Source organism: Hippoglossus hippoglossus, chromosome 3, assembly GCF_009819705.1.
Source record: "Hippoglossus hippoglossus isolate fHipHip1 chromosome 3, fHipHip1.pri, whole genome shotgun sequence".
Classification (NCBI taxonomy): Eukaryota; Metazoa; Chordata; class Actinopteri; order Pleuronectiformes; family Pleuronectidae; genus Hippoglossus; species Hippoglossus hippoglossus.
In genome coordinates this window covers 8,264,874-8,277,829 of record NC_047153.1, presented here as the reverse complement: position 1 = coordinate 8,277,829, position 12,956 = coordinate 8,264,874, and the positions used below count along the sequence as shown (strand labels likewise).

The window sequence follows — 12,956 nt, the reverse complement described above, 5'->3', positions numbered from 1 at the left end:
TGGCACCAATGGTACCTTCACTTTCCACATCTTCTCTTGCTCCTCTTTCAGCCCTTGGTATTTTTCAAGCTTCTCGTATTCCATCTTCTTGATGTTGCCGTCGCTTGGGATCGTTACATCCATCACACCTGCCTCCTTCTGCTGTTTGTCGAGCACCACAATGTCCAGTTGGTTAGACATTAACATTTATCAGTCTGGATGTGGAAGTCCCACGGGATACTGACACAGCAAAAATGTTTTGGTCCAGATTTGGCCCACATATCACATCCGGCTCATATACCACCTGGAATGATGGCACATGGGCAATCCACTCCTGTTTGCCAGATCTGGGCCACAAGTAAGCCACAGCAACACCACATGTCAAACAAAAGTTAGAAATTAGTTTAATGCTGTTTGGGCCATATGGGCCACTTTAGGGTCGGATTACACCTTGCAGAGAGCATGAACCTAAAGTGGCCCATATGAATGATGAATATGGGCCAGATAGCACAAAACTAATACGGGCAACCTTTGGCCCATTTGGTTGACATGCGGTATTGCTGTGGCTGACTAGTGGCTCAGATCTGGCAAACAGGAGTGCACCGCCCAAGGGCCATCATTCCATGTGGTATCTGAGCCGGATGTGGGATGTGGGCCAAATCTGGGCCAGAACAATTTTGCTATGTGGGATGCATTTGTGTATTATAAAAAAAATATGAATAAAATGTAAAGAAAAAACACAACACAATGTCTGATTCAGTTGCTCCAGACATTTCCATTCTAGTATTGCAAAATGTCTGAATATAGATGTGAATGGGGCCTTGATTACTCAGAACTGCCTGAATAGGAGGAGAAAAAAAATGAAACGCTTCCGCCCTCCTGCGCCTCTCACACGGTCTCTCTAAAGGTCAGCGTTATGGGCTCTGTATGTGTTCACCGAGCGGCATATTGATCCATATGTGGTTGGCGCCCTTGTTACACGCCCGCCTGCCTGGGAAGCGACCAAATGCAAAGTGTCAGAACTATCAAAGCACATCAGAGAGCTGAAATGTCATCGCATTATTTCCCACGGTTGATGTCAGTGTCGTCTCATGGGGAATTTCTCACTTGTTGACAGAATTTATAATTGGTGACACGGCGAGGGGGGGGCACTTTGCAGCATCAGTAATCATCTCACACCAGAGCAAAAGTGAATCCTTCTGTTGGAAGTGTTGTAAGTGTTTTATTCCTCATGCTCTTTAACTGTCATATAAATCAATTGATTATTTTTGGTACCATGTTCTTGATCTTGTCTTTTGCATATGATTAAAAGGAAGATATGATTATTTTATAGTCTTTACTTTTATTATTGTAATGCTGTATAGGGTATTTGTTTTGGATTTCATGTCTTGGATTTAATTTTTGTTTAATTTAGTTTTTTGTTTAAAGTTAGCTTTGACACATTTCAGGATTCACAGCGTTTTATGATTTTGTGTTTTCCTGCCAGTAAATGAAACCTGAAACCTTTTATGTGACAGTTTCATCACAAGTAATTGACATTTGTATTTTTAAATTGGAGAATGACATATTGTTGTTTTTATATTTATGCATTTAAAGGATATATTTTTCACTGAGGTTTACCTTTAAAAAAACCTCCAACCTTTATTTCAGTTTTATTTTAACTTTAATCTACTTCTTACAAGCCTCCATACTATATTCTGGAATAAGAGATAAATAAGAATACTTTTTAATGCCTTTATGTGATGTTTTACACACAATTTCACATGTTTTGGAAATGTTATATTTTTTTATTTTGATGCATTTGTCTTCTGTGGGGACTGATAAGAACATTAGAAAGTCAGAAATTGGATGAATGAAGGATAATGAGTCACAAGCTTTGAAAGACTGGTTCAGCAACTTTTTACAATGCAAAAATGGTTTTGTTGGGCGACCTCTAGTGGCCATAGGACGTCTGATGGGAGCAGAGAGAAGCGATGAAGGTTGAGTTTGTATGAGGAGGTTGAGGTGGATGGATAAGTCGACAAAATATCGGAGACACAATGACAGGAAAATATTATGGCATCTTCAATCAATATATGATGGTCACAAAATCCATTCAAAGAAAATAAGGAGGCACGTATATGGCACGCTCTGATGTTTACATTTTACAGGTGATATAGAGGAATACAAAACTGGAAATCAATACATTCACCAAGCAACAACAGTAAAATCAACACATTTACAAATGGCTGACATGTTTTACGAGATGCTGTATTTACAGTCCGCGGAGTCCTTGTTATCAGAGAATATGGAGTTTCACCTGGAAGCTCAAATACATATCCAGTATAAAACGTATAGAGGTGCAGATTTCTATCAGCTCTGCCACCATCTGGCTAAGAAATAATTCACAGACTCTAAGAGCAGTGCCGCAAATCTCACATTAGCAAAACAGCTGCTTAATTGTATATAAAAATGTGTTTTCATTGTTTTGCAACATTGGTTAAAAGTAGTGTGGCTTTTTTTTGTGTGTGACTCTAATAAAAAGTTTGACAAATCGAAAAAAAAAGATGTAAAGTGATCTAAATGAATCACAAATACTTGTTTGCAGCTTTAATCTCTTCCTCCACATCAGTATTATTGAGTGGATGCACATTAGGCAGAAATCGCAGCCTTGAGTCTGTGGGGACTGGTCAGTTTTGCCCATGTGGACAATTTGTCCTGTTTCTTTGTAAAACTGCTTCATCTCTGCACAGGAATCATGAAAGAACACTCCACATGTTCATATCCTCAACTGAGTAGAGACCTTGAGCCTGAGAGCATCAATGACATTATGCTTTAGGCTCATTGTCCGTGCACCAATCATCTCAATGTGCTGACGGTCACAGGGAGCGAGAGCCAATTGCAAATGACATTGGGCGAGGCGAGGTGTACATCCTGAACAGACTGTATTGAGACACAGCTACAGAATCAGTGCAGTGAATTAATTTAAAGACTGATTGAATCGCATCGGCGCGACAAGGCTGTCCCATTTTTAAAAGCTCCTGTAAATGCGTCCTTACATCCCCGATAAAGCGTGTGGAGCCCAACGTATCCCACAATTCATTACATTACCTTGACAAACTGTTTTTCAAAGAGGTAACGTTGCCGAGTATCACACTTCAACTCAACCGAACAGCTAATGATAAACATGTCGAAAAAAAAACAAGGGCATTACAACTTTCTCGTTGAACATTTTCTCAGAGATTTAAGAATCAAAAAACAGGTTAAATCTCTTTTGACTGGAAATAAAACATGAAAACTTCCACAGAGGGTGAAACATTTTTATAAAGTATCCTTATTATCTTTCAGAAGTAACAAAAATGAACTAACCGGGTGTTGTTGTTGACAAAAAAGGTGGATAGGAGCTCAGCAATAACTCATACATTCATTGCAAATTCAAATTATAAAAATAATCTTTTAATATAAACTACATATTCAGTGCACAAAGAACAAATGTACAAAACAAACTTGACACGTTGATTGAGACTTAAGGTAAGAATGTTAAAGTAAAATCAATTAACACAATCTTGTGAGTTAATATCATCTTAATTAGTTAAAGTGATCAGCATAAATAGGACTGTAAATAAATTATGAGCCTTTTTTTCTCTGCCTTTTTCTCTGGTGAGCAGGTTGTCGTCGTTTACTTCCCCGGTGGAATTCTACTTGGTCGGTCTGCACCTGTGAATAAGAGAGGGGTCATTTAGAAACTGTTTATTCACTTCACCCTGCACGTAGCTGCTGTCCTCACCGACTCTAATATTTCATCCTGTTACTTTAGCTGTTTCCTGTTAAATTCCCTCCACCTATAGGAGGCTATGTTTTCACCCCTGTCCCGTTTGTTTGTGAGCAAGATGACATAAAAAGTGAACGGATTTCCACGAAACTTAAAAGCATGTTTTTTGTAGCAGAAGGCAAAGTAAGAATTTCATTGTACAGGATCGTATACATGACAAATAAAACACTTTGAACTTTTGAACTTTGAAGGAAGAATTCATAACATTTTTGAGCGTATCCGGACAAAGTCACAGATGAAGGAATGTTTTTTTTATCCACTTTTGTCCGCTTTACGAAAATAGTGTTTTTAGGCTCTAGATTTAGTCACTTTCTCACGGAAACACTTCATGGATTTGATGAAAAAAAATCAGGCATATTTAGGAGGTGAGCATCTATGACGGCTGAGTGCAGATGAGAATAAAAATCTAAATATGTTTTCATATGGGGGGGGTCTATTCTCAGCTACTGTAGGAACAACACAGGGCTAGAAGGAGTAGCTGAGACAATCGGGATTCAGTGTGATAGTTTTTGAAGTAAATCATTTATCATTTTACCTGTTGCTTAAATAAAAAGTCTATATCAGACTAGATTAAATAAAGAAGGAGTTTTTATTCTGGAGCATCTGTCTGGCAGGCCTTACCTGCATCCGGCTTGATCGAAACGCTTATTATTGAGGGCACAGATGGTAGAGTTGAATTGGCAGCGTTGGGCCGGTCTTGGCTCCTGGGTTGGCTCCGGTCTGGGAAGACAGTCGCAGCGCTCCACATCTATTTCACAGTCGGGCATCCATGAACTGAGTGGCAACTCTGAGCCGCAATGTAATAATGGGGGAGTGCATGTAAGTAGAAGTACAAGAAATCACTTTTCATCTTGACGTTCACGATTTCAAGTGCATTCGGTTTTATTACATGAAAAGTCTCACACACACCAACACACACCTGGTGTACTGGAAGGGTAAGGTATGCATCTGTCAGCGGAACAATCCCAGATCAACCCACTGGCGCAGAGTCTCCTGGAGTCCTCCGACGCCGAGAGCTGGCTCGTCGGAGAGCAGCTGCCAATAAATCAGATGGATTAGAAAAATATGATTCACCAGAGGAAACAGAGTCGACCTGAGGTGCTGGACTCACCCACTGCTCCTGTGAGGCTGAGCATTACGTCGTATAATGGCCGGCTCCATGCACCGACACTCTGTGTGATTAGCCACTTTTATTAGCACAGGTTCTGGCACAAAGTTGAATGGAATGATACTAAGCACCTGAAACACACAGAATTACGCACACACACACACACACACACACACACACACACACACACACACACACACACACACACACACACACACACACACACACACACACACACACACACACACACACACACACACACACACACACACACAGGTGTAAGAGTGTTGAAACTTAAATCCTCAGTAGAAGTGTATCTGCTCTTTAGTTTGGCTCACTCACAGTTTTGTTCACGTACATAGTCGACGTGTTTCTGCAGGTGATGCCCTCTTGATTGCAGCAACCACTGCACCTGTCAGTGGGAAAATAAAAAGCCACATCTGGGTAAAGTGACGTGCGTTGGTACAAACGCTTCACTGCAGAACATGTGTTCCACATTTACAGGAAACATACAGCTGCTGCAGCTGACTCCGAGGAGCAGCTTCACTGGGTTTTGTAATATCTAAAACATCACTTTTAAAGGTCTCTTGTAAGTTGTGAAGCTGTGATTTCAGGTCAAACAAACCTGTGGACGGACACACAAGGTGGCTTGAAGAACATTGATGGGTCAGTGCTCAGCTCCTTGGCCACGTCGACGCACGTTTCCCTCGGCATGCACTGAGTCCGCTGCCACTCTTCATCTATGGCTACAAGCAAGACGTACAAATGTCAATAACTTCATCAGCACACATAGACATAAACACGATCCAGACATTCTATCCAACCTTTCAGTATCTCCAGGCTGTAGGATTCGGCTGCGTAGCGTGTCGAGCGGTGCGACCCTCCTGAAGGCACAGAGGAGAGGCTCTCTGGCTGCTGCAGCCTCAGACGACATTTCCACAACTTCCAGTCAGGAAAGTCTGCGAGCCTCAGCAGCTCATCCAGGCTGGAGGCCGATCGCACCTTTCGTTCCCACTGCTTCATCCCCTGCTGGGATCACAGGCCACAGTCCACCATTAACATCTCACCTTGACATTTGTCTATTTCTATCTGGTCACATGGTCCCATTATAAGCTCATCCTCACAATTTAAACTCAAAGCTTATGAGTTGATTTGAGGTTAAAGGTCAGGTCAAGTCTTTGGAGGATTCAGTGCATAGTTTTGCTGTGAACAGACCACATGTCTGGATTTAAACCTAATTATGGTTCATATTGATATGAACCTCTTGTATCTACTGTATATAAAAAACACACAATTATTTATTTTCACACACACACAGATGTGCTATATCTCAATCTTCAAGTTTGCACTAAACAATACAATAAACATTGTGATATTATCGGATAACTTTTTGTTTCTGTCTTTTTTAAGCATCTTTATCTTAAGTGAAGTGACATGACGTGACATCACATGCATGATATAATGATGAGGAAAATGATATTGATAAACAATAAAAATAATCATAAAATCTATATAACTCGCTGGTTCATTGTCATTGCTTTCAACATATTAAATATTGAATAAAATAAGTTTCAAAACTATAATCCAAAAAAGTATTAACATTATAATTATAATTATTATATTGTTATCATTGTAATAGGAAAAGGCAACTCAAATGATGACACAAAAATACTTTCCACCACATCTACAGTATATACAGAGTAGATATTACAACCTCATTCATGATTCATAGTCAACAAACATGAAATCTAACAGACGTCTCAATAGGACTTTATCATTTGGCTCGTGTCTAAAATCTTCAAATGGATTTGTAGGATGATCTGTATAAAAAATTGTTTATGTTAAAACTACTTTGGATATAATGTTACTAGAGCTAATGTAAAATAATGTCATTGACACCCACTTTGACTCGAGAGGGAGGAGGGTTAGGGCTTAAAACCCAACACTGCACATGCAATTCATGATTTTAATGATGGTCCTCGAAGGCTGCTCTCTGTTTGAAACATCTGTAACATATACAGGACTTACACTGACAGGCTGCAGCCTACGATCACAACCTGAAGGACAATATAAACATGTGTAGCTTTATTCTGTCCTATGGGATTTACACCAAATGACTGCAACACTTTTCTGGGCCAGCAGCATTAGCCAGCAGAGTCAGGATGAGGCAACAGTTGATGGACACAAAAAAGCCAAGAGTCTGGAAGCAGGGGTAGTTTCATGTAAACTGGGATGGAAGCAAAATACAAGAGGCCCATCTACTCAAATCTTACAAATGACCTACTTTGGATTCAACATGCACTGAACATGGACAATTGATTGACATTTTCCTAAGGTCAGTTGCTTTTCCTGCCAGCCCCCTTAGTAAAATGTCCAGAAAATGTCAGAGTGAGCCCATGTGAGAATACAACGGGAAAATATCCCCGCGAGTGAGTGAGTGATCGTGTTAATGAAGTTTCTAACATGCAAAAGAGAAAAGAACAAAAAGATAACACAAAGAACTAAGGATGAAAAAGAGGAGACATACACACAGAGGACAATAGTGAAGATTGGAAAGACGACTGAGGCTGAGGCTCAATGTGCATTTAAACAGAAACATGTGATTCCGCAGCAGGATTTACATGTTGCGTCCTGGATACGCTACCGAATACAATGTCCTGCTGCGTTCTTTATATGTGAAAGGCAATCTCTTTGTTTACGTACGTCATTTTCTGCTGAGTTCATGTGACGTTTGCTGTGGAGACACTGGGAGTCGACGTCACGCAGTGGGAGACGCTCATTACACTTTGACAACTGGCTGTGACTCACACACAGTGTGATTATTAGCAGCTGAAGCAGCAACTTGCACGTGTCTGTTCCACATTGACTTTGAGCCTTTTTGTCTCTGAACACTGCTCATTCTTAAAGGTGTGTAAGATTTAGGTGAAAGGCATCTATTGGCAGAATATAAAATAATCCTAGTGATTTTTTCATCTGTGTTTCATCTAAATTGTACGAATTGTTGTTTTCTTTACCTTTATATTTAAATACTTTATATTTACATCTGGAGCGGGTCCTTTCTACAGAGGCCACCATGTTTTTTACAGTAGCCCAAACTGGACAAACTAAACACCTTTTGAGTTTTTATGACGACTGAAGGCTACAACAGGTTCTCTTTCATGTTTGAAGGGGCGGGTGAGGTGAGGGGTATTCAGCTGCAACATGCAACTTCACCACTAGGTGTGACTAAATTCTACACACTGAACCTTTAAGTCTCTATTACCAAAGATTATACATGTATATATTGAAGAGGACATGAATACAGATTTAACCACAAAACATTCAAAATACAAATCCCCAGCATGCACTTTGAGAGGAGGCAGCAGTGTCCTTAGGCACATGCACAGTTTGCACACATGCACAATTACCAGTGAACAGAGAGAAGAACTTTGATTCAGATCTGAGATTAAACCATAAAAAACAGCTGTCCTGTTACATAACTGCAAAGTCCCCATGATGATGATAAACCAGGACAAATGGAAGCAGAATAGATTTGAATAGGCAAATAGACTGGGAATAAGGGGAACGACCAGTATGAGGCTTAAACTCTGCTTTCTCAATATTAAAAAATAGATCAACACACACATTTTCCTAAAGATGGTTTCTGGAATTTTGGGTAGTTCTCTTCACACTGATGAATGGTAGAGTGTTATTTTTTTCTGATATCAGTCTTGATTAGTTATTTGATGCTACAAAAAGGGGGTGAGACATCATGATTTAGAGTTGAGATTGAGTCGCGTTTCGGTCAGGTGGGTGGTTTCGGCGGGATTTAGATTCCGCACCTCCACTTGGTGCACTGGCTGCGAGCTACACAACCTGCACAAGATGTGCGTCACATTTGTAATGTGGGAGGAAGTGGAGACGAGTAAAATTGGCCATTGGGAGCAATGACAGATATCCATAAAGTTTTTACTGTCCCTGTCTACTCCCCCCCTCCTCATTAAAAAAACCAAATCACCTACTGCTAGCACTAATAACATAATGATGTCCCGTGTGAGGGATTTTTACAGTTTTGTTTTTGTTTTAACTTGTTGAAATTTTAATAGACTTTTGAAGAGGGTGTCAGCTGAGGATGGGAGAGCAACGATTTAGGAGTTCCCAGGCTCATTTTTGAGGCAGGAAAGCCAGAGCCGGATAACTGGATGGTAGTTCTGCTACTGGGGCGGAGGCACGTCACAGAGGATAGACATGCACTTGTCTGAGCAATGCTTTCTTCACTCTGCTAAATGATCCGAGCCCTCTGATGTGTTCAGTGTGTTGCGGAAGAGAGGGTGGGGCAGGTTGGCTGGCCGACTGCTTCCACTTAAATCAGAGGAACAACAGAACAGAAAGTTGGGAGGTTTCCCCGCCGCTGTTTCTACCAGGGGATAGACCCTCTTAATGAGAAACAGAGCGCGAGAGAGCGCCTGAGGAAAAGGGATGACAGGAAAGAGAGGTAAAGACGGGGGGAGAGTTCGCAGATGGGCTACGACGCTGACGTGCGGTTTGTCTTGTAGCCACACGCAAGGACACATGATTTACAGTATATCACGGCAGTTTTATTATCAGTGGACAGGAGCAAAGGTGAGTGAACTGCAGTCACAGCATCTGGTCAAGTGTCAAGAGGATTATGTAACAATGGGTGGGAAAAGGAAAGAGGAGGAAAAAGAAGTGAAATCAAGACTAATCAGTAATTGCTCCCTGCACAATGTCACATAATTACAAGTTATCTTTCTACCAATGGGAACAAAATCTGTCATCAGCTACAAACAGAAGCAGCGAATTGCGAGAAGCTAACATCGATTCTCGGTCACGCATTGAGACATAAAGCTTTTTTGCAGCACTTACCCGACTCCCTCCCTGTCTGTGCATGCTGTGGCCCCCGTTGATCCAGCTCAGCTCCACCACCAGAGTCACCAAGCAGGAGAGTCTGCACAGGGTCCGTCTCATCCTCATCATCATCCCTTTGGCTCTGCTCTGAGAAGCACTCAGCAGTACGAACTTGTCTCCCCTTTTCTACTGACAGAAAGCACTTAGAACCGACTGCCTCTCTGACTCAGTTTCCCAGACCAGCTCCGTCCCTCAGACCACACACACACACACTCAGACTCTTCAGCGCAGGTATGTGCAACACAAACTCTTGATCCTCCAGCTGCACAGTTGAGCGTGAGAGTGTGTGTTTGTGTGTGTGTGTGTGTGTGTGCCTGAGCCAGACGTGACCTGTCACAGCACCCCAGACACCAAATGGAGAATGCTAAAGAGGCTTTAAAACGTGTACCTCTTGCTGCCGAAGCTTTGATGCAGCACCGGAGGTTTCCTGTTAAACAGCAACACTACCAGGAGTAAGAGGCGGGTAATTTCTTCAGTAAAAACAGAAGCCGAGATTCACTTGAAGACTCACTGATCAATAAACTCTGTTTTCAAGGCCTGGGACGTTTTACGGGGCCTCGAACAAATTCTTCTATTTCAAACTTTTCCTTGTTATGTTCCCACCTCCTGAAAAGGCAGCTGGCTTCCCTTAAGTGTTAGTTAGAATATTTGTAAAATAAACTTTCACTCTGTCCCAACCTCACTTCTCCAGATCCTAATGTGGTTTGTCCGACTAAAAACCCTGACGTGCAAAACAACGCCTTCCTCCACGACCTTTCTGAAAAAACCTAAAAAGATAAGTGTTGGTTTCTGCCCTTATGTCTCTCCCCCTGCTGCTGCTCCTGCTGCCTCCGAATGCTCCTTTTTATTTGCTGGAGTGTTCCCGTCTTGCTTTTTTTAATGTCTGTGTCAAGAAATCAGTTCCCCTGCCTGTTAAATCCCCATCAGTGTCTTCTCCTCCGGAGCTGCCAAACCGCATGCAGCCAAAGAGCAGTAACATGTGTTTTAAATGTGATCCAGACCTCTGTAACGTGTGAGGGGAAATAGGAGTCCAGCACCACCCCTGTCCCACCGACACCCCACCCCCTCGCCCATCCAGGCCCATTTGACTCAGCATGTTACACACATAATGGATTTAATGTGAGAACGGCGCTCATACATTCATCATTTGCATGGGAATTCTGTCGCCTGCGAAAACAAAATCCTATTAAAATGCAAAAATTTTTTTACTATATTGTTGTATTTTGTATTTTGACTACTCCTGGAATAATAAACAAAAGTCAATCTTTGTCTTCAGTAAATTCTATGGTATATAAACATCTGGAAAAACCATTATACCTCAAGTACAGTATGTGTATGTTAATTATCTTCATTACATTGTGTACAAGTAACTATTACAAATTTCATAACAGCAATGCAACTGTGATATTTCAAACAGTAGAAGGAAACTGGGATAAAGGTTCAATTTAACAAGGGAAGTGGAGAGGGAGCAGTTAGGGGCACATTTTCCATAAAATCTATATTTTACAAGGGAGAGGGGGTAAACGACCACTGTGCCAACAATGGGGCATGTCATTCACTCCCACATGAAGCACTTGGGTGTAACAAGTTAAAATAAACGCTGTAAAATACTAAATGTCCTGTAAACACATGCAGCACATATTCTAAAAAAACAAGTTTCCATTGTTCAATGTTCCAACATCGAACACCCCCATAAATATGTTTCTATAACAAGAAAGACAGTTCGTTGTATCAGAGGCAACAGGAGGGTTTAGACGAGAAGTGGAGAATCTTTTCCTCTCAAGTACAATTTCAGTTTTCATAACGTCCTTCAGGGGCCACACTAAATTACCAAACCCAGACAGTACACTGAAAAAAACAACTGTAAAAACAACGGTAAAGTCTGGCAGCAAAAGTTGCCACTTAGCGTCAAATTACCGTAAAAAAAACCCATAAGTTATTGAACAGAGATTCTTTTGAAATACAGACATAAATACAAGTACATACATTCAGCAATAGTCTATTTTTTGTATTTTATACATTGAATTCAATGTTATCTAACATTCAAGCCCCTTGAATAATTTAATAACCCTGTAAAAGAAATCTTTAATTCCCTGCTATCAATTTATGCATAACTTTTATTCTATGGTTCATATTTTTAATAAATATAATTTACTGTATTTTTACGACATTTACACTAAATTTAGGGGGGGGGAAAGATGAAATGCAGTACATTTGAGAGAACTTTTTTAACAGTGTATATCAAGCTCTGTAATACCTCAACCCTAAGTGTAAGCTTCCTCAAAATGGGAAAATCCTCATGACGTACGTACAGTTTATAGAACTCAAGCAGAGAGAGGTTGTTGTACTTTGCCCCTCGATGATTTCATGTTGTAGGCACATCAGCAGGTTCCACATTAAACAGTTCAGTTAATGCGCTCAGTTCCTGAAACCTCTCGCCAAATGCCTGGAGCACATCGATCTTCTGGCTTTTGTTCTTGCAGAGTAGGAACATTTGACTTTGTCTGGTGCAAGCAGCTGCGCAGTCACAACAAGACAAGGCTTTACAATTTCTCCTTCTCAGCGAGGGTTCAGCTTCCTAGCCGTTATCTCACTCAACACTAAACTTGCTTGTTTACTTTGTTGGGCACCAATCTCCCTGTAGAGTGAGAACTTGAAGGCTGAGCTCAAACTACATCCTGAGACTGATTTTACAATCGAGTTGCATCAAGCACTCGAGGAGAATCGTCGCAGATATTCTTCTCTCTGATCTCCAACATGCACACACTACAAGATTTGAAAGTAACAGCACGTCGCTTTGCAGTGATATAGACTCTTTGCAGAAGAAACGAGTCTGGATAAGAAAATCGTTGTGTAGTCGCAGTCAACACGCCCCATCTATCATTCAGTTTAATATGGGTCAACAGTGTTATGCTAGCTTGTACCGCTAATAATTATCTGGTTGTGATTAATCTTGTGAGACACGCTGTTCAGGGACTTGTGTTCTTGCCATATACTGAAAAACATTTCCTCGAATTCAGCTGTCCACCGCACATGTATAGTACGTTGTTTCTCTGTCGCCATTTCAAAAGCTCTACTCGCCTCTGATTTGTTTCCACTTGGAAAGTACTGATGTAATCATCCATGTTTTAAACATGTTTAATAACTATC

The 12,956-nt window shown here is 41.0% G+C and overlaps 1 protein-coding gene across 3 annotated transcripts; it reads right to left on the bottom strand.

The window, feature by feature from the left end:
- Positions 1-3,264: 3,264 nt before the first annotated feature.
- On the bottom strand, positions 3,265-10,805 carry vegfd (vascular endothelial growth factor D). Of its 3 annotated transcripts, XM_034581768.1 has the most exons (9): positions 10,195-10,805; positions 9,765-9,932; positions 5,723-5,927; positions 5,524-5,644; positions 5,241-5,310; positions 4,902-5,029; positions 4,710-4,825; positions 4,412-4,577; positions 3,265-3,675 (listed from the first exon to the last, which is right to left on the bottom strand). In XM_034581768.1, exons 2-9 carry the CDS (start codon positions 9,876-9,878, stop codon positions 3,657-3,659), a joined length of 939 nt encoding a protein of 312 aa, XP_034437659.1. In that variant the 5' UTR covers positions 9,879-9,932; positions 10,195-10,805; the 3' UTR covers positions 3,265-3,656. The 3 variants fall into 3 exon arrangements, with proteins under 3 accessions (XP_034437659.1, XP_034437658.1, XP_034437660.1); XM_034581767.1 differs by having other exon boundaries at positions 9,765-10,805; XM_034581769.1 differs by having other exon boundaries at positions 5,723-5,924; positions 9,765-10,805.
- Between the last annotated feature and the right edge of the window lie 2,151 nt (positions 10,806-12,956).